Source organism: Uloborus diversus, chromosome 3 (genome assembly GCF_026930045.1).
Source record: "Uloborus diversus isolate 005 chromosome 3, Udiv.v.3.1, whole genome shotgun sequence".
Classification (NCBI taxonomy): domain Eukaryota; kingdom Metazoa; phylum Arthropoda; class Arachnida; order Araneae; family Uloboridae; genus Uloborus; species Uloborus diversus.
The window spans coordinates 157,998,522-158,025,986 of record NC_072733.1 but is presented as its reverse complement, the minus strand read 5'-3'; the positions used below and the strand labels follow the sequence as shown (position 1 = coordinate 158,025,986).

At 32.5% G+C, this 27,465-nt stretch overlaps 1 protein-coding gene across 2 annotated transcripts in view; it reads right to left on the bottom strand.

The window, feature by feature from the left end:
- The window catches only part of LOC129218270 (uncharacterized), an 88,792-nt gene that overhangs the window by 38,376 nt on the left and 22,951 nt on the right, over positions 1-27,465 (bottom strand). Inside the window, exon 1 of one of the 2 annotated variants that reach the window (XM_054852498.1) lies at positions 4,674-5,349. The exons of the other annotated variant lie outside the window; for it this stretch is intronic. Coding sequence (XP_054708473.1) covers positions 4,674-4,710 — 37 coding nt within the window. The 5' untranslated portion in view covers positions 4,711-5,349. Of the gene's footprint in view, positions 1-4,673; positions 5,350-27,465 lie in introns of those variants that run through there. 2 annotated transcript variants of the gene reach the window in all.

The following is a 27,465-nucleotide window of genomic DNA, read 5'->3' as shown; positions in this document are numbered from 1 at the left end:
GATTTTCGTATTTTTTAAATGTTATACTTGTTTTCACTCATATTTTGACTTGTGTTTTTGTCTCATTTTTATTTTAGCCATGTCACTGTAACTGGAGCGTCTTTTTCTGTAACGTGCCGTTTTTAAAATAAATAAATAATAAATAAACAAAAATGTATAACACCAATAAATAATTAAAAAAATATATGTGATTCCTTTTCTTGATATTAACACAAAAAAAAAAAAAAAAATGTAAAATAGACTCTTTTAAAATAAGGAAATAAAAAAAGATAACTGTAATATTTTGTATTTCTCTCAAAGCCTGTAAAAAGCTGTTGTGCTTATGAAGAAGAAAATTTTATAGTTTAGAGATTTTTATGGAATTATTTTTTGCATTGATTCACCATCTATTTAATAAGCAAAATCATAACCTTAATATTTAAAAATATTTTTTATTTAAATTTATAATTTTTTTAAAAAATGGGGTTGATTTAAATCGTTAAAACTCAAAATGTTCTTGGTCAATTTTTATTTTTTTTTTCAAAAAATTATGCACAAATATCTAATTTTTAATTTTTATTCGGCGATTTAAAAATATTAATTCAATTAAAATAGAAAATATTTGAAGAAAAATTCGAAGATACTTTTTTTATTTTTTATTTTTAAATCAAATTTTTTGCAATAAATGTTTCTTTTAAATTTGCCGAATAAAAATTAAAGTGAACTGTTTGAAAAAGATATGCTCCAAATTTGATTACTTCATCTTTATTAGTTCTTGACTTATAAGAGTTTGAATGAAAAAAATCAGGAAAAATTGCATTATGGAGAAAAGCGCGATTAAAGTTTTAAAACTAAATATAATATCAGTTAAATGCACGCACCAAAATATATATATATATATATATTTTGTTCCAATAAAGATAGAAACAAGATTTAAACGTCTTTTTAAGCAGAAAAAAACGGAGAACTTTTTGAAATGATTATAAAAAAGAATTGCAAACTTTGACGATTTTTGTGTCCCGGAGCCTCTTAATGTTTTTAACTTTTCTCTTAATAGAAAACACTTCAACTGTTCTTTACAAACTAGTTTCTAGGAAACCATTACAATGCGTGATAATGTTTAGCAGTGTTTTTATACATTAATGGAACGGTATTGAGACATTTGTCGTTCTTTTCAAGAGAAAAAAATCAATGCCTTAAAATCTAATCAAAGATAAAATTATTTTTCTTTAACATTATAGATGCAAAAAATTGAAAAGTCAAAGCTAAACGAAGTTCAGCAAATAAACATAGATTTTTTTTTCTTAACTTAATATTCTAACTATATCTGCACATGCACAATAACCTGGCAACAGCAAAACCATGAGGACAAATTCCTGACTGAATAGTTCAAATATGTACGTGCAAATGACACATCTACGAAACTGGATCCAACTTTATAAAATGCATCGTGAATTGTAAATATTTTTATTTCTATAGTCCTTTTACAGTAAACAAAAACTTTAATTAAATTCATTAAGCATTCAAAACATTGTTTATGATTTACTCTTGTTAAACTAGTAGTCCACTAACTTTGAATTTGACCTCTATGCAATGACAGCTTCTCTTGTTCTCATTTTAGCTTGCTTCCAATTATACCACATCCAGAGTTCATTTACTTTCAAAAGCACTTTCACTGTCAACGAAATTACCCAAGCCGCTCATCCACAACACGCCGCTTAACCTGTGGTCTGTACTCATCGGTAGTATTGACCTGGTCATTCATGAATCAGCAGGAAGTAGGAGAAAGGACATAAAAACACGAGAAGATAATTTGCCTAGCAATTAGTTGACCCTGATTATGGTACTTCAGGTTCAACAAGCAAGTGATGTTTAGCTGCATATCTGCTCTGAACAAATTAGTCTGAGTAGCGTTTTTGCTAATTTACATCTTAGTGTTTTGAGTTCGTTCAAATAGCTTGCTCAAATTTTTTTTGTAACAGTAACAAACGAGCCGATGAAAAACCTCCCTTGAATTGCAGGTAAAGTTCTTAACCGGGGAAAAAGAGCAGATTTTGATAAAAATTTAAGTATACTGCTAATGAAGTCATAACGCAATGCACAACCATCCTAATCAGTACCAGTGCTTTAAACGGATTTATTTGTTGATTTTTATCTGTTTTCAATTACTTGTTCTCCTTCGTGGTTGCAACGCCATCATAATTCATGGATAATCAGGGGATGATAATATTAAAAATTCAAAAGTTGTAATATTTTCCAGGGAAATTTTCATTTATGTATATTTTGCTTTCATTAATAATCGAAAATTTGATTTTTGTATTTATAGATAGCTAAAGAGATAATTTATCTTCAGTTGAAGAACTGCTTGGCATTGAATTACATTCTTTTGTTTTTTTCACATCAATTAAACTGCTATGTATATCTACGCCTGTTTCTAAAGCATTCTTTTTTTTAAAAAACTTTAAATTAAGAGGCAGTTATAACTGCAGGTTGGATCCGTGTATCTCAGAAAAAAATTATAACGTGCCTATTAAGCTAGAATTAACTTAGTTTAATATATGTAAGATATTTTTCTTGTACCTGTGCAATGTTTATCGTATTTTAATGAAGCTGTATTTGTAATTTCTTTGCGGGTTTATTTAAAGGTTTTATTTCACTTTACATAGAGGTGATTCAATTGTACAATTTATTTTTGTACTTAGTAATAAATAAATTGAATTTCATTAACAAAACCTATTAAAAGTTATTAAGTGAAATGTGCAAGCAGTTCTGTGTTTAAGAAAAGAGACGTTTTAACAACAAATTTTAATACAAAACAGTGCCACATTTTAAAGTTAAAAAAATAATTTGATTGTAGGAAAATCTTTCAAATCACTTTTTCTCTTTCTATATTTTTCAACGAAAAATCCCAGAAAGTTAATACCTTTCATTATGCCCGAGATCATACAAGTATGTTATGAGAAAGCTCAATAAAAATAACTTTTTGGATGCCATTTTAATTTGAGGCAAAGCAATCTCATTGCTAATGATCAGTAATAACATTACCAATTATGCTTACTAAAGTAATCTTTTTAGTAAATAGATGGTGTGAATAGTTAAAATAATAAGTAATAAAAACGAAAAATAAATTTCAAGAGACTGATGTTCACTTTAGTTACATGAGGAGAAAAAAAATGAACATTTTACCGAGCAAATTATCATAACGTGGACGACTAAATTACCAAATTATCATAACGTGGAACCGTAACATTGGCGAGCAAATGAACATAGCAAATTGGCGAGAAATTCATCATCCATTATTTGTAAATATACAAGCGAACCATATGACCTTTTAATTTTTCTACTAGCGGGCAAAGCCGTGCGGATACAGCTAGTAGCAAATAAAATTAAACGTCAATGGCAATCTTGTAGTTAACGAGATCTTGTGGTAGTTCATATGAAAATATTAAAGAAAGTTTTAATATTGATGTACTAATTTTAGATTGCTGCAAAAAGTCTACCGGATATGCACGACTATTTCAAACGAGCTTATTATCAACCAAAAGCTTAAACATTTTAAAAGTGCTTTTAACATTTTTCATGTCTGCTTGCTTATATGTAATCTATTAAGAGAAACACATAATACACTTCCCGTTTCAAGGCTAAATCAAATCATGTAGGATGTCAGAGCTTGAAAGGTTACTTCAAATTTTTTAAAGAGAAAAATGATGAACTTAGGAAAAGTAATAACAACAGACCAGCTGTCACTCAAAAACACTCCATTCTTCATAACTTTTACTTAATTGCAACATGGTTTAAGAGTTGAATTATCCTTTTACGCGAAGTATCTCACAATAACTTATCAACTGCATTTATTAAAATGCTAATTGCATTGAATAATATATATTTTTAAGTTTTGGTGTGAGTCGGAACTGCACTAAGTGTTATTCTACAACCATGAAAGGGGAGGTCAGAAAATGTTTGAATTGTTCTATTCGGGGAGAGAGGGGGGTTGGGAGGAATTTAAAAAAAAAAATGTGATGCAGACATAGATATTTAAAAATCTTAGCAAGTAAAATACGAAGGGTAGAAAAATATACTGGATGCATATTATTAAAAATAGTTTTCTGACTCTGTTCAAGTAGTGACTATGATATTTGTTCTACCAGTCATATCCTAGATACGTCACTGGTATGAGCTCTGAAAAATATTATATTTTAAAGAATGATAAAATGTTGTTCTCCTCCAGGCAATTTTTCTGAGACTGGCAAAGAAAGGATTTTGCAATCATGAAACGATGTACTATTAGTGATTTTTGAGGTCACATTTTAATACAAATATATAGTTTAGGAAATATGTTGTGTGATCTATGTTGATAAAACTTTAGGTCTACATTTAAAAAAGGTATGGAACCTTTAAAAAGTATTGATTACCAAGAAGTTGTGGTTAATATATTCATAAAGTTGTTTGATTTTCCAAATGTATAAAAATATTTAATGAGAGTTAATTCCTGATTTGGCAGTTAATTCTACCACAACGACTATTCATTTTTTTTCTTTTTTGAGAGCATCATTGAAACAGCAAAAGCAATATCACGGTTATTTGTAAACAAAGCTAAACTCTAAAGTCTAAACTATAACAATGTCTCGAATAACTAAGAAACTGATTGAGGTGTGTAAGACATTTTTGTTTTAAATATGAATGAATGTACTCACCTACGGCGACAGGGGGCGCCTTAATCCAAATAAGCATCGGCCGCAATTTGGCCTCCTTCTAACCACTTAACGTTAGTATGTAAAGCACAGTTTGAAATGTATTACATTTGAAAAAGTTATTTATTTCGCTTTGTAGCGTGCACTCAAAAAGGAATCTGCATGCACAAGCTCTTGAACTGGTTGAACAAATATATGTAAGTCACTTTTCTAGTGAATAAAAGATTCATTTCTGGAGAGCAAAAACGAAACAATCAATTGAAATGCTTTGATAAAGATTTCTTATTTGACCGTTAGCCAAAATCGCACAGACCGAAACTCCACACCCGAATTCTCCACAGGATTAAAAAGAAACTTTTTTTTTGGAAAAATTTGCTATTTATATCTGAAAACGAAAAAGCTGGATTTCCCGTCGGAAATGGCAATTCCTGGATCGTGTTGACATGTCCCTTTCAACCGCTTGCAGAGAAAAACTCACTTGTTTGAAAAAAACCGCATTTTCCACATTAAAGCCGAAACTCAGCCGAGCATTAAACCACAAGCATGAAAAACAAAAGAAAACTTCTTTTAAACGGGCAAACTGTGTGAGCGAATGGACGTTATGGCGAATAATCCTAAGGATGCAGCAGCAGGTGGTATGTCAAAAGAGCTAAGTGAACGGATAGCTCCTTGCTCGATGACGCGCTGTAAACCGACTGATTCAGTCTCACCGAGAAACAATAGCTCTCTCTTCACTCTGTAGTTCTCACACAACAACGTTCACTCAGTGCTCTGCTTATCTCACGAGCGCGAAGCTGTTTTTTATATTTTTTTAAAGCGGTGAAAAAGTTAGCTCACTTGCGTAGTGGTCCGTGCGCAAGGACGCAAACGGTGACATCACAAACTATGGAATATACGCGCTTCATTGATCTAACCTTTCAAACATGACCCTCAAAAGAAAGTATCCTTCGAAGGTCATACTAAGGAGCCGGAACTAGCCACCAATCACGGAATTTCTAAGACAAATGAAATTAAAATGTCAACTTGCTTTGAGGGCAGCAGAGCCAAGATGTGGGAAAAACCGCTAGAGAGCCCTCAATATCTTTCCCCGCTAAGCCGACACTGAAAACAACGGTCAGTCATCAAATCCCTTGTCTGCCAGAATGATTAGTGGGCAGGAAAACTAGAAGCCACTTAGCAATCACTTAAGCCCCGTGGATTTTCCTCATTTGTAATTACAACAGTTAACTCTGGTTTTGTTTTGTTTTTCTGTTGCATATTAATTTCGTCAAGTTCAATTTTTCTTACTCGAGTTTGCCGGAAAAGTCAACTAGCTTTTAAACAGATGCAGAAAGACGTTTTTACGGTTATGCGAAAACATTTGTAAATCATTGTTTCCGTCTTAAATGAATCTGTGCGTTTAATGCCTGAAACTTACTCTCGTGTTTTTGGTCAAATTTTGGTTTTTATAAGTTGCTTTGCAGTTTAAAACTTTGGAACATTGAATGTATTCATAATGCATAATGCTATACGTGATTCTGATTGAATCTGGCTCCTGCGTTCATGTGTGGAAAAAAAAAAACATGAGGAAAGGTAGTAACGAACCTGAACTGTGGATCTTAAATTATCTTTTTAGTTTTGGAAAAGGTCGAGGTGAACCTTTACTCTCCTTTATACTGAAAAAATGCAATGGTGCCTGTCCCCGTGAACGTTTTGATTGCCATTGTGCTAAATTGTAGGCGGGTAAGTCTATGACGCTGATCTGGTCAAAGTTTAGTAGTCGAAAAAAATTGGCAGTCCTCTGCCTCCCCCCTACAATATTAAGGTAAGTGCGCCAAATAAGGCTCACCTAAGGTTCATGGCCCAATATTTTGCTCATTTAGGATTCAATTGGCTTATCACATGACTTATAAAAAAGTAAGAAAAAACTTTTCGTGTAAACATTTAAGTTTCAATTGTGTTTTTCAGCAGCTTGAACGAAGAAAAGTGATTTGGTTTTTTCGGAACACGAATCCCCAATAAGGCCAACTCTAAAAAATGACAAAAAATACTATCAAGCTTAGGAGGAAAAGAAAAGAAAACATTTTGTCAATAGAAAACCAATTGTCAATAGAAAAACATACTGAACCGCATTTGATAAACTCAAAAACATCATCAAAATGTTCATATTTACTTGGTAGAAAGAAGATGGATCAATTACTAAATTCAGAGCCCACTATAGTCTACTTTTATAGAGTTATCAAATCATTGGAAAAAAGTGACGATACACAACAATATATTTTCCTTTTTAAATTTATCTACTACATACATTAGGCTGTCTAGAACAATTAACAACTTTTTTTTAAATGCTATTAAGCTACAGCGCAACATGATGAAACAAAATCTACTGTGAAATAAGAACAGGAGAGCTAGACGAGACACTTCTGTAATAACTTTGACTGCACTTTTGTCTGTTGGCTCGTTGATAATACTTTATTATCATCAGTTAGGCTTGCTGATGTCGATGAAATCCCGATTTAACGAATCTTTGCTATACTGTTTCTAAAACATGTGTGTTGCGAGGAGTGTGGGGGATGACCTTGTTGGTCACGCGGTCTTACTTTGCGCACCCACCTTATATTTTTTCCTATCAATATTAATTTTTAATAATGACGTCATCTGCCCGTCAAAAGTCCCTCTTTCAAAGCAAAAAACATCTAGTTTAAGTACTCTTAAAAGTCATTTAAAACCACCGTAACTAAGCGTTTAAAGTTGAATAATGAAATTATGACTTGCCACTATCCATTCCGAACGAAATTTCCAATAAAAAAAGCAGAAAAATTAAAAAATTCTCAAATTTAGGTTTGTTAAAAAAAAAAAAAAAAGACTATAATTATACATGAAAAAAAAAAAAAAGTAGACGAAAATATGTAATTGGAGGGAATGAATTTCATTGGTCACATAGTGAAGGATAAGAATCGAGTGAAAATCCCCCTACCGAAAGAATAATGAATTTAATTGAAATATTTTGTACAATTAGAACAAAAATCCGCGCTTTCCTTTCAAATTAATGACAAGAGCTCCTAAAAACCTCATTGCAGTAAGAACATTAGTCCCTGAAAATTGTCCGTCGCATAAGGACATTAGTGACTAAAAGAAATAGGTCAACAGTTCTAAAATTGACCTATTTTAGAACTGTCTGCCTGCCTTTAAAAATCCCAATCTCGATCAAAATGTGCTGCATGGGCTACCGCAATTGTTACACCGTTCCATGACGGAAAAGAAACTGAGCTTGCCCGACGCATGCTTTAAAATTTCTCCTGAATAAATTGGGAGAAATATAACAAAGTTTATCACATTAAAATAAAGACAACAGTCCTGTAGTGTCGTCAACAGAACCTATGGATTTTCATTGAAAAGAAAGATTACAATTACCATTAAGGGGGACTCCCAAAAAGTCCCGACTTCAATCTGGAGACAGAAAAAAAAAAACAATCATTAGCGTGAGAAATACAATCCCTAGTAACCGCAATTAGATTGAGGACAAAGATTCATAAATAAGATCAACGATTTCGTTAAATATTTTCGTCAGAATAAAGAAAAAAGTTCCTAAAAAAATCCAATTAGAATGGGGACATTAGTCCTCAAAACTTTCTTTTAGAAAAAGAAAAAACTTTCCTGAAAGTCCCCGTTAGAATAAGGAAATCGGTTTCTATAAGCCCCTGATAGAGTAAGGGCAATAGTTTTCTAATAAAGTTTACAATCGCTTAAAAGTCTCTACCAGGATAGGGTAAATAGTTCCAAAAACGACACTCAGAACCAAGAAAAATTCTGAAATAGCATTAATAAAATGTCTAAAAGTTTTTTTAAAAAATGCATTAAGATTGAAGAAACAGCATCAAAAAGTTTCTTCACGAAAAAGGACAATATTCCTTATAGTTCCCCATTGGCGATAAGGTTGAATGTTCCTCAAAATTCACATCAGCTTATTCAATAACATCAAAACAGTAAATTTTGTGTCTCGATTTGATTTAATATAACAGTAATGAAAATTTCAATTATGAATAAATAATGAATAAATAAAATTTTTAGTGTTCGTCTCTAGGTTGCACAACCAAATAGATTTTAAATGACAAAGAGGAAATTCTTAAATCCCCATTATCGGAGAAGTCTAGAAACTGTTGAAGGATTCTGTTTTTCCACATTTGAGCGAAAATATAAAAATGCCAACAACATGGCATTTATTCACCTAAACTCAGTTCATTGAAAAAAAAAATAAATAAATAAAAAATAAATAAATAAAATCAATATCTGGCACAGACAGTTTCAAAAGTCATATTTAAAATGAAAACTTATATTAGCCAAGACTTTTCTGAAATAACATTAAAACAGTAAATTTTAGGTCCCGATTTCAAAATAAAATATTTAGCGACCATTCCTAGGATTCACAAACAAACAAATGGACATCAAATAACACTAAATAAATAAATAATATAAATAAATAAGTAAATAAAGTAAATTCAGATGGGGAAATGTTTAAATCCCTTATTATCGGGAAAGCCTAAAAATAGTTGAATAATTTTATTTGTCCAGATTTGAGCAAAAATGGCAACGATTCAAACGTCGAATTTAAAATTGATTTCTCCTTATTTAAATGCGTACAACTTTTTCCTGCGCTTTTCAATGAAACTAAAATCGAGACGATCATATAGCTGTTTCAATGGTAAGTATTCATTCCTCGACTTTTTCTATCACATAAGAACAATTTTTCCATTAATTAAAATATTTAATACCCATTTAAGCTAACATGCCTGTAACTAGTGAAATAAAACTAAATATCTTAATTATGGGCACACCACATAAGCATAATTAATTCTTTGGCAAACTTTTCTTATTATTCAGTTAGCAAATAGTTCTTTTTTTGCTTAAATATGTTACTTTAATAATTAAATTAAACTGCTAATGCTAGTTTTGATCATAAGATCCCACTTTTTAACGAATGATGCCCATAACTGTTTTTTAGGAAGTACTTCTTTACATTATTGGTAGCGCCAATTTGCAATGAAAAATATTTACTAAAAAGATTATATTTAAAGAAAAATAAATATATATAAATAATAGTACGTAATGAGTACTTTCTTTGTGTATTTCTCAAAAATAATTGAATTTAGCTGGAACGAATATTACTAGTTTGTAATATAAACATAACTAAACGTGTGGGGTCATAACTAATCCAAAACCATTTATTTCTAAAATCATATAAAAATCCGGATTGAAAATTAATGTGGGGTCATAACTAGTCCAAAACCATTTATTTCTAAAAATATATGAAAATCCTGATTGAAAATTAATGAAAATATCGTCGCCTCAGAGCTAGAGCTCAGAGTAAGATACCTAATCCCAAAATAACACGAAGATATCTTACTATTACTTTGAGGTGACGATATCATATATAGCTATAAAACGCAATTTCAAAGTTTTAACACCGTTAGAATTATTTTTTTCCATGAACTAGAACTGCAGCATTTGTGTCCAAATTTCATTAATTTAATCCTAAAAACCCTTAACCATGCCCATAACTAGTCATTTATTTACTCTTTAAAGTTGACATTTACGGATATTTACTTTCCTCACGCATAAATACCGCCACCATAACCACAATATGACTGGAAGAACTTTCCAGCGTTTTACACAATTAGCTTTTCCCGCCGAATCCTCCGAACCTTTGCATAAGCATTGTTTCACAACAATGGTGGCTTACTCGGAATATTGCGGTTTTTCCATTTGAAAAAAGTCCCCCAAAATTATTTTAACCTTTTAGTGTATTGCATCTTACGCGTTGAACATAAAGAGGGAATCGACCTTTATTGGGAACGGTAATTCTTAGTATTTCGGGGGGAGGGGGGTAATGATTTGAATCTTCCGGATTTAATTGAACTCAGGAGACTAAAACAAAAGGTCAAGGTTCAGGCATAGCATTTTCTCCCATTCAAGCACACAACTGATTCGCATTTTGATTTCGTAAGAAACTTAATGGTAATTTATAAGGAGTAATTGAGGCAGTGAGAAGCAAGGGGATGTAAGTGGACAGTTTCAAGTTCTGAGTAAAACGCGTTTAAAGTTTCGCTCCTAGGTGCACTTTCATTGAAAAGTTTCTATAAATCATTCTGGAAACTGCATCTACCAGGGCTACTAGTACTATATCTTGCCCCAAAATAGAGGAGAGGTTTGGGGCAAGATATAGTACCATTTGGAGATACCATTTGTACTGGTTATCTCCAAATTTTTAATTTTGGCACTTACATCCTTTTGCTTCTCACTGTCTCAATTGACATTGCAAATGAACAATAGTGAAGTGAGTCCACGAAGTAACCTTTGAGAGCTTTCGTCGGTAAGTTGGTTTCTGTAAGGTTCTTCATTTCCAGTTTCCGGGTGGGGGTGGGGGGAGGGGGTTGGAGATATATATTCAATGTATACTATGACGAAAAAAAATCACTCACCTTCTACTTAAATACTTTTAATTTTTCAAAGCCCGGGATGGGCTAAGTACCACTCTTGATCTCCCTAAATGAGTCCTAGGTTCGTAGAAACGTTCTTAGCATCATACGTTTCACGAAAATTTACAAAATTTGTATATTTTCATGCACGTTAATCAACTTATCCTTTTATACATCATCATCTCAACTTCGCTCGATTCATCGTTCTTACCTTTCATTTGCTTCTTTGAGCACACTGCTAGAACACAAAAATGAAAAACTCAACCATGCATGAGGATTCATAATTTTGAGATTACTATGTTTCACTTCATAAACGATAGTAAAGTGGGAATGTTTCTGAAGTTAGAAGGACAAGGTAAGATTTGGGGGTCACAAAGAGACAACAGAGTCACTTTCGCAGTGGCCTTTATTTCGAAACATGAGTTTTCACTTGAAGAGAATAATCAAGGTTTTCATTGGAAATTTTATGCTACTGCATTTCAAGAAAACAATGAAACACCCAGAATTTTGAACTTTGAAAACACTTTTTTCAGTTTTTAAAACTTTATATACATCTAAAAGTTGCCTCTTACAAATTTAAGGAATGTCAAAATTTCTGAACGTATCGAACATGGCTGTTTAAAAGTTTAGAGTTTCTTCTTGTGACTTTCTTGCTTTTTACTGTGCTTCTTGGCTTCTTGTTAAGAGGTCCTGAGAACTCTATATTCACAATTATTTTGAGACATAGCTTTGTGAAGCTTTATATACATGTATTTATACTTTGTGCAGAAAGAAACAGCTCAAAGAGAGATACCTGAGAGTTAAAAGTATTATCTATATTATTAAAATCTCATATATATGTAATATGTATCTACGTCCGTCGAATGGTTGCTTCTGATAGGCTGCTTGGCGGGTCACGTCATCACTGTCCCGTGACGGTGATGACGTCATCATGAGGTGATGCAGTGAGCTTCAAAAATAGCAATATCAATTGCGGGCACGTGTTTCAGGGTTACAAGAAACCTCCTTATTAATAGAAAGAAAGTAGAACTTATGAATGAAAAGGCATTTGACGAAAACAGCAAGGTATAAAGGGTATTTTAGCATTTGTCGGATAGCGTCTTATCTATAAGTTCATTTTTTAAAGTTTAAAATAGGGGGGGGGGGGGGCATTGTAAATCCGAAAAAAAATTCTGCAATTCTTGTTTCAAATTGTAAATTTGTTTTATTTAGATTTAGCAAATTGGGGAGAATTTTTTACGTTTCCTCCTTTTTTTTTGTGAATATTTATTTGTGCTCTTTTAATATAGTTATGTTTTAACTTTTCGCATTAATGTAAACATTTTATTAAAACCTTATTACTAGTGTTTCCAAGCGTCTGTTTCCCCCCCCCCAGTTTCATTCTGCATTTATTCGGCATGTAACCTCCTTTAGGGGTGCCCACTTGAGGGGAAGGCATGGCGCAGACTGCGCTTTTGGCATTTTTAAGGGGAGGCTCTTTTCAAGGGTATTTTTCTCAGAAAATTGTGAGAATGAAGCTAAAACCTATTCAAAGATTATTTGAAGCATTACTTCAAACTCTTCTTTGTTTTATGCAAGGAAACAAACTTATGTCAGACACAAACGCTTCCTACCGTTTCACATTAGAAAGTAGCTCAACTCCTCCGACACAGCTGATTAACTGAAATTACAAGGATTTCTCTGCAATAAGGGGTCCAGGGGAGGGGGGAGGCAGTTTCGCAAGCGAAACAGAAGTGTTATGCTTTTTGGGATCCTTAGAGACCTATCTGAGGTTAGTCAGTCTTCTAATTAACTGTATACTATCAATTCTCAAATTTGTAACTTCAAATATTAAGCTCACTATAGTTATTATGTATGGTTGGTTATTATTATAAAATTATTTTTTTCCTTTCTACTTAGGTTTCGTTACTTTCTTGTTTAATAATTTATTTTGTTTTTACTTCATGCAGTTAAAAAACTTAAACAAGGACGAGAAGAAATCTAAAAAGTCTAGCTTAAACATGAAACATAGGTCTAGATAAAAAAGGAATCATTTCGACAAAGAATTGAGATTCGCTTGAACTTTGTTAACTTAAAGTAAGAAGTAGTTTCCAAGAATCGCTACAAACTACTTTTTTTTGTATAGTACTACTCTCACCACACTACTTTTTTTTTTCAAACTAACGCGCTGCACTACAAACTACGAAAAAATGTAGTGACAACAGTATTTGCTCCTTGTAGTGCCAACCACTGATTAAACGTAACGAAAAGACCATACGGGTCGTCTTCGTAGGCCGCATATGATCAGCGGGCCGTAGGTTGAGCACCACTAAGATAGACTTTTAGAAAACTTTGAAGAAAAAGTCTTTTTTGAGGTCGTACACAGGAAGCATTTATGAGATTCTTATAGGTTTCAACTCTCCTCTCGTTCGCAAAACAGATAAGTGCTTTGAAATCGACTCCGACTGTGCCAATATAATTGTTAACATATCGCGTATCTCTCGCCAATGATAATAAATAATTTAAAATCGTTCACGTTACTTGACATTTAAATTTCAGAATGCTACAAATAAATCATAAAAAAAGAAATAATTCTCTATTTATTTAAAATCGCCAAGAGCTTAAAATTAAAAGGGTAAGAAAAAAACTGAAAGACGTAAGTTGCTTGCCATATGGGGACGTACAATCTGAATTTTGGTACATAAGCATACTGCATTAAAATTTACATTATGCAAACGACATCAGCTGGATACCGTTTTTGATTTACGGGGGGGGGGGGTGAATCTGGTATAGGATTGAGTTTAAAATCATTGTTTTCACTTTAAGTTTGAGGATTGATAAATTATTTCACTTATTAAAATTATTTAAAACTGAAATTAATCAAGCATTTCATAAGAGAAATGTAAGGTACAAAACTAACTCTAATGATAGATATTTTTTAAAAATATTCTGCATTTAAATTAAGACATAGTGACAAACTATTATTTTAAAACTAATTCATATTTGGGAAAAAAAATCTGAAGGATTCAAAAGATCATCAAATTCAATGGTTTTAGTATTCTTAGTTACATATTAAACGACATCTTTACATCCATTTTACACGTTAATCATGATCTCTTGCCTTACTTTTTCTTTCAGTAACGTTTTCCTAGATATTCAAAGGTTGAATCAGTGAAGCATGCATATCAGTGTCTAAATCATCCGTCTCAGTTACGGAAGCATGGATACTGCTTCCAGTAATCTCCCTTTTTGCTCTGGTTTCGTAACGCTTTGACAATGATGAAAAGCCACTGAAGCTTCACTTTACTCAAAGACGAAAAATCCTCCAAAGCGAAAGAAACAAAATTAACCGACATGTATATGAAGTTTTCAAATGCTTTTTTTTTACGTTTTGTGAAATTTTCAGTAGCACATACATTTAATCTTTGGTTTTTTGCAAATAAACCACTGACAATCAACATATGCATGCATATTTGTTCTTTTCACCTATTTCAAAACAGTTTACGAGGTATTAAGTATTAAGTTACCACCCATTAGCCAAGGTTAAGGAACGACCTCCCGGGTATCCCATCCAGAGACTGCAGTTTCGGCCTTATTATGGACTCATCAGTCTGGGAGAGGGAATAACCGAGCTGGAGGCAGATGTCATCTCGTTGAAGCTGAGAGTGGCAACAAACTGGTAGATAACGTAAATTTGTCTCAGCAGCGAGAGTTCGCTGTTGAATCGCACGATATAAACCCCTTGTGCGAATTAATGAAATCAAGTTGGGAATTTTTAATTTTCAAATTTTTAGGTTATTCAATCTTTGTTTATAACAGCTGTTTAGCCTACCAGGTGATTAGGCCCTATAACCTCACGTTTTTTTGTCATAAATATTGTGTTTTGTTTAAGTGTTATAAATTTCTACACATTTTGCTGTTTTTTCTCAATCCGGTCACTTTTTATCTTTTTGTTAGCCATGGATATTTCTCCACGGAAGAGGCAGGCCATTGTGGCATTGAGTGAAAATCTGATTGCACAACAAAAGAAAAAATGATTTGTGATTTGCTAAAACATGGTTTAGAGATCTAGAAATCAAAGAAAAATGCAAATCTCTAGTTGACTTTATGCCCATGGAGTGAAAATAGTGCTGGACAAAAGGGGGGGGGGGGGCATACTAAGTGGTGATTTATAATTAAATAATGTAAATAAAGGTGATTTTGAAAAAAAATTGCTTTGATTCCATTAATATTCACAAGGGTGTGCTTTGTCTACCAGTTTGTTGGCACTCTCAGCTTCAAGGAGAAGACATCTGCCTAGCTCCGTTATTTCTTCATGGTCTGAAACTTTTAACGTTTGCACTAAATTCCGTTTCATTTGTTGTTTTATTTTATTGAATCTTAGTTTAAACTAAACTTAGTATTAGTTTGGTTGGTTTAATACACATCCTCCGAAGTTGGCATGATAAGAATTTTAAGTGTGGAATTAAAAAATATATGCTATCGCACGAAAACATAAATAAATATGAGAGCGCCATGCTTTTTGTTTGAAAGCAGGTTTATTACTATGATAAAACTGATGATACTTTTCTACTAGTGAAAAATGTATTAAACTGCAAATATAAAACTATGCTAACATAATGAATTACAACGGCATTAAAACTTTTTCATGTATCAAAGATAAACTAAAAATCTAAAGTTTTGATTCAACTTTAATAGGGTTTTGAGGAAAAAAAAAAATTTTTTTGATCAGTTTTTTGATCAGTTTTAGTGATCAATGCCCAAGACATCATTTCTCAAAAAATATGAAAAATTTGAAATAATGCGAAAATAAGTTTCACAATGAAAGGAGTAAGTTCAAGTACGCCATTGCTTTTATATGTTCTTTTAATTACGTTTTCATACAACTTCATAAATCACCGATTAACTGGGAGTAGCATAAAACATTTTCAAGGACAAACGGTGCTTGAATTGAACTACATGGTTTTCTGAAAATAGATTAGTTGCGGAAAATATTTCCTTTTATGTTTCGGTCGTGATTGTTATTTCTATGCCAAGATGGATTCGGATATACAAAACGTGGTGCAGTTTCTTTTTTTTTTTTTCTGTGAAGAAGTTTACACTAAAACTCCTCGGATCTGAAAAAGACTTTCCACTCTTAAATTTACAATAGACGCAGTTATTATTATTTTTTTGGATAACAGCTTACTGCGCAGTTAGATTCAATAAAAATTTATACTCTAATAAATATTTTTTATTTATGAAAATTTGGAAGTAAAATGAAAAGCTGTGAAAACTTGGAAACTTTAATTGAATTTTCCTTATACAGGAATCGTTTCCTTTTTGACTATTGACTAAACTTTGTCATTATCTTAAATACACAGTTTCAGAAAAAAAATTTCGGGTAGTAATGGCAAAGCATGAATGAAGTAAAGGATTAATTTTTAAAATGCGTGAATATTATGCATTGTTTTGATGATGATGTTTAGAGGTTTTGGTTTCAGTAAATTTTAGATTTTATTTATTATTCGTACATGATTTAAGTTAATTGGCTAATGATTCATTTCAATTTTTTAATTACTACCTTTCTTAACTTCAATGTCGAAAAACAATATCTAAAAAATTATTGGTTTCAAATAATGTTTTGTAAATACTCGTCAAATTAAATGCTGTTTAATTTCATATAGTTGGAAAGGAGATTCAAGCTATGTGCCCTTATATTATATAAAGATTCATTCATACATTTCATAAGTTTCAATCAAAAGTATAGTTTTGTCTGGTTAGATATTGTTACTGGCGTTGCATGAGATTAAAGGGACGATTTAGCAAATATATTTCTGGTGTACAAATCAACAGGTCTGTCCATAGAACAATGTATGAGAAAATGTTTTGTTGAAATAAAACCGTAGCTGACTCAATATTTCAAAATCAAGAGCTTTTAAAAATATTTTTGCTCTTGAAAGTTACTGAAGATATCTAATATAATAAAATAATGATAAATGACTGTGAAATTTGGAAATCACATTAATAACTAATCTATGCAAGTTATTTTAACTTAAATTTCTTTCACTGTGTTATGAAGTTTATTAAAAAATATATAGTAAAATCAGTATTAAATCAATAGTTTTGAGAACAATTAAAGTAGTTGCGGAAGAAATATCGATGCTTCCAAGCTCTAATATTAAATTTTTCTTTCACAAAGTCAACTTTCAAACTGCATCATTTCATGCTCAAGCGTGAGCATGAAATTCATTTTAAAACTGTCTTGTTGAAATAAATTAAGTTCTTTAAGTCTAGACCATAGACATCGAAAATCAAAAACGTATGAGCTGAAATTGAATTGGATCTAAACGGTCGTAAGGTTTTAGATTTGAAGAATACATATTCTTCGGAAGATAAATAAAACCATGCATGAAAATGTATACATTTTACTATGTGAAGATCTTGCTTTTTTTCCCACAGCAATGTACGCTTAAGTAGAAATTAATCATCCATTGCTTATCGTATAGGAACTTTTCTGGCACAATACTACTGGTCAACTACTTGAAAATAGTATTTTCTTCGCAAACATTAGTAAGAAAAATTGAAAAATCAAAATGTAAATGCGTATCAACTATATCTGGTCTTCCCAATGTTTAACAAAAAAATCTGATATCGGGAAGAGACTCGATTTTTTCCATTATGAACCCGTGATGGCTCATGATTACTTTATTATGCATCGCTTATGAACGCTTTTCTGTTTTATGCAATTTATTGCATAAAACATTTCAAAACATACTTTAAGATCTCCTGCGACTAGTTCCAAGTAAAAGTCTCGAGCTTCACTTGGACAATAGTAAAATACCAAAAAAAAAAAAAAAAAAAACGTTGAAATTGCGAAAATAGCAATTTATATTGCAGGCAAAAGTTGTAGGACTAAAAAGAACTCTTTTCTTCAACGCAAAATAAATAAATAAAATAAAAATTGCGCTTGTAGGCGAAGAGACATCCGACTAACGGACGTCTCTTCATCCATAAATTCATTTTTTTTTTGTCCCATTTAATATCGAAACACGTATTTGCAATTCTAATTGCTCTTTGCAGAACTTCGTTGGAGTGTTTTGTGTGCTATTCACAGCATAAAGATAAAAATTTCATTTATTTTGAACAAGGTTATATATTAGGTTTAATAATATATTAGGTTTAATATATTAGGTTTATATATTAGGTTTAATATTATTTCAATATTAGGTTTAAGAAGTTATTTATTTTTTCTAAATTCTTTCAAACGCAATTAAATCAGGCAGAAATTAGCACACTATCACACAAATATCCTTGTAATCTAATTTGTAATGTTAGTAGTCGATATAAAAATAGAGATGATAATTTCATTTTGCGTACATAAAATAGTTTTCGCATAAATTGGAATATCCTTTTCAACAACTCATAGTACAATCTACATCTTTATGTATATTTAGGTAATACAAAAGCTAACTGTAAGAATATATGGAAGCTAACAATTTTTTGTGTGATTCACTATTTTTTATAAAGATTATTAAAAGTGAAGCGTTTTGTATTTTTATATAGCCACACACAGAAGTTGTCTCTTTGAAAAAAAAAATAAATAAATAAAATAAATGAATTTAAAAAAAAGCCGAACATAAAACTATGTCTAAACTCTAATTTAAATTCATACACTAAAGCAATATTAGTAAACACTGGTTCAGAATACATCGCTGAATTCGACGCGGGTGTCTCATGGAGGAATTTCCACCAAAACGACACCAACGTTATCACTGCAGTAAATCACTTCTTCGATTGCACATTGAAAGCGGAACTTTTACCAAGAAGGAACTTCTTCGGATGAAGAAATGTGTTTTTCGTGGAAAACAATGGTCCCTATGATAACACTAAGAGAAAAACCATACTATGTGCTCATTTTTTAGAAATATTTCTGAACGATTTCATAGCTTCAATTAACTTTCATAACCATGTCAACAACAGTTATTTTATTCCACTATTTAAATTAAGAATTTTCTTTTCCACAATGATGAGGATTCTTGTGATTATATAAAAAGAAAAAAATGTACTGCACGACTGTTGCAGGAACAGTTTAACACTACATGTCTTCAGTATCCACTACAGTTATTTCATTGCTCTATCAAACGTCTTTTTTATAACATATTTTTTAAATGAATAAGAACGTGGTTTATATTTATTTCAGCAATATGTGTATAGTTACAAAATCTTACTTTTTGTGAACATATTTATGTTAGGCCTTTTACTGCGTTCTAATCTCAAAAAACATAACACTGAAGTATAAAATATTATTATAATCATTATGACGAAACAAATTTAAATGGAATGAAATATACTACTAAGCCTGTGCTACAATTACAAAAACAAAATACTAATATTACATGTAACGTTGAGAATAAAGCAGTTAAGTAAAATAGTGCGTGAATGAAGAAAGGGAGAGAAAAAGATGAATGGGAAAAACAAGGGGAGAAAATAGGAAAAACAGAATACAGATATCGGCATATTAAGGCCAATTAGAAAAATGTGGCGACTCCAATTACTGAAAAAGGATCTAAAAAATAATTTTGTTTTCCTTTAAACGTAGAACATAGTGAAATTTTCCTGGGAAAAAAACTTCCCAACGTAGGTTCGAGGTAGGTGTTCGAGTATTGTCTTCACCTCGACAATCCAGTAACTGTAGGATGTTTTGCACCACCCTTTTGTAACTAAATAATATTTTCAGAATTAGTTCCAAAGTTGCCCCTAATATTAGTATTCAGAATAAATCTTATAAAGTCTCTTAATTTTTATGTGAGCTTCAATCCAAAAGGGTGGATCAAAGGTGGTTGCTATTAGTTTTTGCTGTATTCGATATTTTTCATTATATCTATTATAAAAGAAAAGCCTTTTTAGTTCTGAGAGAACCTGGACCGTATAGAAGCAAAACTGTTTCGATACATACCCTCAAATACTAATAAAAAGTTCTCTTGTTTTGACGCAAAAATTAAAAATTTCATTTTTCTGCATAATATGCAAAAGAACTCATAAGCTAATAAATTGTTTCTTAGGGGTTTTTTTTTTCAAAATACCCTTTTTAACGTATTTACAGTAAATTTTGCTCAAAATTCGAATAAAAAAGAACGAATTTGAATTTGTTTCAAGGTGCATGTAAACAAACTTTCGTACTTCTGCTGGACCTTCCATCGCTTCAGGAGCCGGCCGATGCGCAAGCACATACACTAACTCTTTGTTTTTCCTTATGTACATTAACAAAAGAGGAAGGATTTCAATATTTCATCCCAGCTCAGTAGAAAAACAATTCAAAATGCTAATTAAATTCCCCTTTTTTTTTTTTTTTTGCTTTACCAGAATTTTTCCAAATTTCCTATGGTCGATATCAATTCATGCGCACGTCTTTTAATCCAATTTGTTTTCTTCAAAACGTAAAGAGACAGCAGATAAATCTTTCTTAAAATATGGGTTAGCGTGAGAATTTCTGTAGTGCAGTAAATTTATAATAATATACTCTTTTGATCATTATTCTGTGATAAAACATCGTTTTCTCCATCAACTAACTGGCTTCAAAATATTAATGCTTCTTTATTTCTATGCTACAAAACAAAAAGACTCCTTTTACTACAAGTTAACTTTTGAGAAAACATTACAGTAATACCAACAGCTGAAATTATACATTACAGCACACTACTTGATTCACTAACTATACTTTTTATCATCATTTTTTGTACATCATAGCCAGACTAACGTCAGTCACATGAGCGCTACTTTACAGGAGAACGGAAAACGGTTGCTTGGTGCATACAAAGGATTGAACTCGCGCTGTTTTGATACTGGTAAATTGAAACAAAGGCTTTTTTTAGGATTATGTTCATATGACTCAATGTGGAATAAGATTCTACATACAATGAATTAATAAACGCAATTTTTGGACTCACGTGAGTGTGAGGTAAAGATTTTTATATTGAAATAATTATAAATGAGGCCCCTAATTGTTGATTATATAAATTTAAATAATCGAATGTTGATTCTGTGAAGGGTATTTAAATTTTTGCATTTGAAAATAATCCTAAATGCTTTACATTTTAAATGAAAAGTTCATATAAATATTGAATTTTAGACTATTTCTGTCATTTTTCAGATGGATAACAATTCCTAAAAGTAGTTACTTAACATTTTCTCTTCGTAATGATTTGATTATATGAATCAAAATTAGCTCATAACTATACTGTAAAACAAAAATATGTATTTCAATCGAAAACGTAAGATTAACTTTTACACGTAAGGATATGAAAATTTATTCATTATCATAATCATCATCAGTTTCAGGTTTTTCATGTTTTAAAATATTTAATAAAATAGGAACAGACCACTTTGTAATTTTGGTCCCTGATATTTGGTTCAAAATGCTAATAAAGTAACTAAACACGTACAAATGCTTTATGAAAAATATAGACGATTTAAAAATTCCAAAATTTCACGAAAAATCAGCGTAGGAAACATGATTTGCCAAGAGTGTTTCCTGGTTATAAAATGAGATAAATAAGCAGAACTTGTTTGAATGTGTCAATGACTTTGTATCTAATCAAAAATAAATAAATAAATTAATTAATTAATAAATACCTGCAAAACCAATGCGGTTCATTAGACAAATAATTTTGCATTTATTGCATTCAGTTACAGGAGAAATCTAAATGTTAAGAAATAAGTTTATGAAGTGAATTAATACAGGGGTGTAGTATTAGTCGTACCGGCACCGAAATGCACCGATATGACTTTCCGGTACTTTTCTTCCAGGCGGAATGTCATCCTGAAATGTTATTTCATGTAATACTGTTTTATTTTACATGAAAATTCCAATTTCTCTCTAAAACATACTAATTTGATTCAGTTCAAAACTGAACCCGGTATAAAATAGACATTTTTCAATTTTATTTCCAAACCACATAAAAAGTCAAAAAAATTAGGCAGGCATGGGCTTGGGCATGTCAGATAACTCGGAGTTCATTTAGAAAAAAAAAAAAAAAAAGAAAACAAAAGTGAGTTATGGATGAAAAGACATTACGCAAAAGCCAAATGCCGATTTGTTTGCCCTTTTTTATGCATTTATGTGTATGTACATTACAACTATGCAATCTATTGTAAGTTTAATTTGAAGCATATGCAGCTGCATTAAACTGGTTTTCCATGATGATATGAAAACGTTTTGGTGACGTGTTATTTGAAATTTAATTGTTTTTAAGTTCTTAAAACATCGACTTTAAGTTTACTTATATTTAAAAGTATAAATTAATCAATTACGAAAGTTTCTAAAGCCTTAAAAAAAAGATTTAAATGGAAAAAAAAAACAATTTTTTTTTTAAATTTTTTTTATAAATATCATGATTTTTTTACGCCCTGATCATTATTATTATTATCATTATATTTCAAAACTGATACTATAAATTTACGGTAACTAAAATAGGAAGTAAAAAACTTGGATTCGAATCTATCTAAATATCTTGTAAATAATGCATCAATTGTAGATTTATATCTCGTTGTGCTAAAATTGCAATCATTGTATATTGTAAAATCAAATTCTTTGTTTAAATATTCAATTAATGGTAGATTTTTATCGTCTGCAAAGTTAATGTTGAAATCCCCACTCAAAATCATTGGCAAATCATCAAAGCTCTTCCCAGTTTTATTTTGAAGTAATGCAGAAGCGTCTTTAGTGAAAATAAATTAATTTCCATTCAAAACTTCTTGTATTGCGCTTGTAGACTTTGCCGGTGAAATATAAACAGCAACCATTACAATAAGCTGTCCATTTGCAGAGTGGCAACGACAAAGACATGTATCACCGATATGAGAAACATTACTGTTTTTCCCATCTCAAAAAATGCCCAAAGCGTCTAAAGCAGTTTTCACTTCAAAATTATTATACAGCGGCTCCCAAAAGTGTTCATACACCTACAACTTTCAATGAAGTAGGACCCTATCCATTGGTTAGAATTAATATTTCGGAATAGGTATTTAATTATAAGATCTATGATCAATTTTCAACAGAACTACATGAAAATGTTTTTATAAAATATCAAAACTTAATTTTTTAAAAATCAAAAACCAAAAAGTGCCGGAAATTTTATCTCACAAGAGTCTTCGTACACTTTCAAAAATGTCTACATATTATTGAATAATCTAACTTTTTATTAAGTTATTATTTAGTAGAATATCATTCAACATCCACAACACTTTTTAAACGTCTGGAAATAGATTTCATTCTTTTTTCTTTCTATTTTTTGCGTAATTTCTGAGTAAGTGTTCAACCACACTTCGAGTCTTACTGTTTCTAGCTCTATTTTCGTTTCAAAGCCGTATTTTCGTAATCTAGTCTCCAGATATCTCTAAATATGTTACATTAAGTTCAAATCTGGAGATTGAAGGGGTATATTCTAAACTTTAGAACAAATTTTGATTCACTAGACACAAACATTGAAAACCGTGTGCTTCCTATCGTTATCTTGATAAAAAGCAAAGTTGTTTCCGATAACCAAATTTTTGGCTAAGAGTTTTAAATTAGTTTTTAAAATATTTAAATTAACAGCATGATTCATCATTTCATCAAAAAATTCCAAACTACCAAGTCCTGATGCTGATATGCACCCTCACAGAAGAACACCTTCAACGCCCTGATTACCCTAGTAAAAATGACCGGCTTCTGCCACCTTAGAAAAAAGCCGGTACCGCCTTCAGCCGTCTTGCTGCAAGCCGGTACCGCCTTCAGCCGTCTTGCTGCAAGCCGGTACCGCCTTCAGCCGTCTTGCTGCTAGCCGGTACCGCCTTCAGCCGTCTTGCTGCTAGCCGGTACCGCCTTCAGCCGTCTTGCTGCTAGCCGGTACTGCCTTCAGCTTGAAGCTGGTACCGTCTTTGACCACCTAACTTGAAGACTGTCAAAGGCAGTACTAGCTTCAGGCAAGATGGTTCTATCACCTTTACAGCCTTTGACTGTCTTGATCAAAGCCGGTATCAACTTTCACCCCAATTGGTGAAGGCTGTCATTGCTCAATGCCACATTGTACCAAAGAGGAAAATCTACAGTTAAGTACCGATGACAATTTGAAAGATCAAGCAAGCAATACTAATTTGGTTAATGATACAAAAAAAAAATTCCATTCGGTACCATCAAATCAGACAAAATATTGAAATTCTTGTCAAAAGGCCCACGGCAACTAAACTTTGATTGCATACTTGCATACTTTTTATGATATTATACGTGCAGAATATTGATAGCGATAAGATTAAAATTTTTGTTCGTATAACTTCTTTGTTTTTTCACTATTCTGCAAACATAATAATAAAACATTATTTAAACTAATAAGATGCCAATTATAAGTAATGGATAAAAAATAAAATTACTTTTTTTCCCCAAAATAAACAAAAAAGTGTCAGATTGTGATTGTCTAGTTTCTTTTGGGTAGGATTTTTTTTTAAAAGCATTTTCTAAAGAAGGGATGTTATCACATTTTCGATACCTGAAATTGAAATCACTCACTGCATTTATAAAGTAAGTAATATATTTCATCGAAGAGGTTTATGATATGTAATCATATAAGCAGTTTATGAAACCATTAAAGAGGTAAGACTCTAAATGCTAAAAAATTTGTAAATGTGTCAACATGTGCAACAGGAAGAATTAACTGACTATCGATGTCAACTACACTTAATGTGGTTCAAATAATGATTTTTAGGCATGCATTCATGTTCCTAATTTAACACAGCATTTAGAAAAAGACAAAATACTGAGAAAACAAATTATGCATCAAATATGATAGTGCAGTGAAGGGCTACAAGACCAAACGGAGGCTTGTTAGCATTTGAACACTTTTATTTATATTTTAAAACAATGTAAATTATTGTAGGACAAAGGTAAATCAAAAAAACATTTAGTTTTAATTTTTAAATGTTATTAGTGCAGTATGATTTTCACAGCTCTCTTTACAGGGCTGCTTGTTGTCTACAAACGAGCCGAGCAACCATGAAGAGCAAACGTAAACAAACAAATTCGTTAATAAATAAACTGATGCCATTTAAGTTTTTCTTGAGTTAAAAGATGGCGAAAGAAATAAAAACTTTTGCAACATTTTATTTTGTGTTCAAACTTAAACATATTCTTACTTAAATTTTAATTATTTTCCATGAAAATCATTAGCATTTCTTTGAAACAATTTTGTTGAAGAGCCTTACAAATTTAAAATTTATAGATTTGCGGTGATGTATCCACACTCTCCCGAGTATTCGTACTCCTTCAGGTAATTACCTACTCCTACTTCTTCCGCAAAAATAGAATGTTGTGTCTACGGCATGCCGGCATGGAGATTTGACTTTCCAACTTGTGTGAGTCACAGAACGGCTTGTTTTCACTGTATCGTTATCGAACATTGTAAAGTTATTTTTTTTAAATATATTCAATCTCTACACACCCATATCTCTACAATGGGGAACAGGCATGATAGCTAAATAATATAGACGCACGCCGTTCGCAGATACATTTGATGCTGTGCAGTTACGTTTGCGGTCTATAAATATATATGCTCACAAGCACACAGATACAAGCGTTATGACAACACTCATTGAAATGGATTCGGTCAAAATATATGTTTGGTTGCCTACCAATATGCTCGGGTAAATACATACATACAGACTTTGTGGAAAAAAACCCAAATTCAATTAGAGGTAATTAAAAACAAAATTTATGTTGAAATTTCAGTGATAATTTTTCACGACAAAAATACTGCTTTTCTTTCTATAAGGAAGTAAAAGTGGCTACTCCTTATGTCATCAGAAAAGGGTAAAAAATTAATTTGAAGGAATTTTCCGGGTAACCCGAGGTGGAATGAGCCCCAATTACCTTGGATTTTCAAGCTCTATTGTACATAAAGAAGGTCTGTGCTCAGCAGTGTCTACTCATCATTCATTTGAAGTCGACACACACACTCAGGACAGGATTGATCTGAGGAAGACATGCTCTACTGAGATGGCGAAACGAAAAATCTCGAAGGGGCAGAACAACCAAAAGGCCCTGCTTGGGGCCAACGGGAGTTCCCCCGTGACCGCGGCGTCCCTTCCCCTTCACGCCGGCAGTAATTCCAGCCAAGACATGACGAAGAATGATGACTCGCAAAGCCATTGCTCGTTTACATCAGCATACTCCGACGATGAGATGGAAGACTACCCAACACTCGAAGCCACATACAAGGATTTAGGCATCGCATGGTCAGGAATAGGTGAGACTATTAACAAGTCATGATATGCAATTTTTGAAGGACTTAAAACAAAAACTCGTAACTGCAGGAAATAGGATAAAAAGTTTCTTACGACGAAATCGCCAAAGGAGATGCGGTACTACTGAAGAGAGTCATGTTCAGACACATGCATAACCCAGAAAATATTACTACAGCAGCACCAGGAGGCAGAGATCCTGCTCAAGAAGGTCGCCCATTTGGAAGAGGAAAACAAGATCCTTCACCAAAAGCTGAGCGGCGCCTCTAGCCAAAAGAAAAGAAAACCGGTCGTGCTTATCAACGCTGCCAATCCTAAGACCGTTATCGAGGAAATCAAGAAAAAGAACCCTGAAGAGGATTTTCATCAGGGAGGAGGATCATTACCCCCTCTTCCGAAAATGGCCAAGTTGAAGTGGAGAACTACGCTAAAGATCATGCTATCGACTTCCACACCCCAACCATCGCCTATATCCCTCCAACCCGTGTCGTAGTTAAAGGACTCCCATCTGACATTGGCCAGGAGGATATCAAATCTGCATTCTGGCAGCTTCAGCAAGACGTGATTCACGTACTCCAATTCATCAACCGGAAAGGCCCTCTCCCCATCTTCTGCGTACATCTCAGGAAACTCGAAAGCAGAGAAGAGGACATTTTTTTACGAAAAAAATGAAAGTCGGGGATTTCATCGCCCATCTGGAGAAGCTGCATACCCGTCGTGGCCCACTCCAATGTTTCCGTTGCCAAAGGTAGGGGCACTGCTCCTACACCTACATCACGGAAAGGTGCGTCTTCTGCGCCGGCCCTCACCGACTGCAAGACTGCCCCAATAAAGAAAAAGGTCCCTTCTGCACCAACTGCGGATTGGCTCATCCCGCCAGAACTCTCGACTGCCCTTGGTGCCCCCAGATGAAGATGCGCTCCTGCCTGACTTCCCTACGCAACCCTGGGGAGAAAAGCTCCCCTATCCCTAAGAATGACTTGGTACTGATGCAGCTTGGCTGCTCCCTTCGGGCGCTTGACTCCCTCCTCCGGTGAGAAATGCTCACTAACTTACTGCCCCGTTCGCGGGGACGCAATGTAGCTTCGGCGTTTTGCGTTATACAAAGA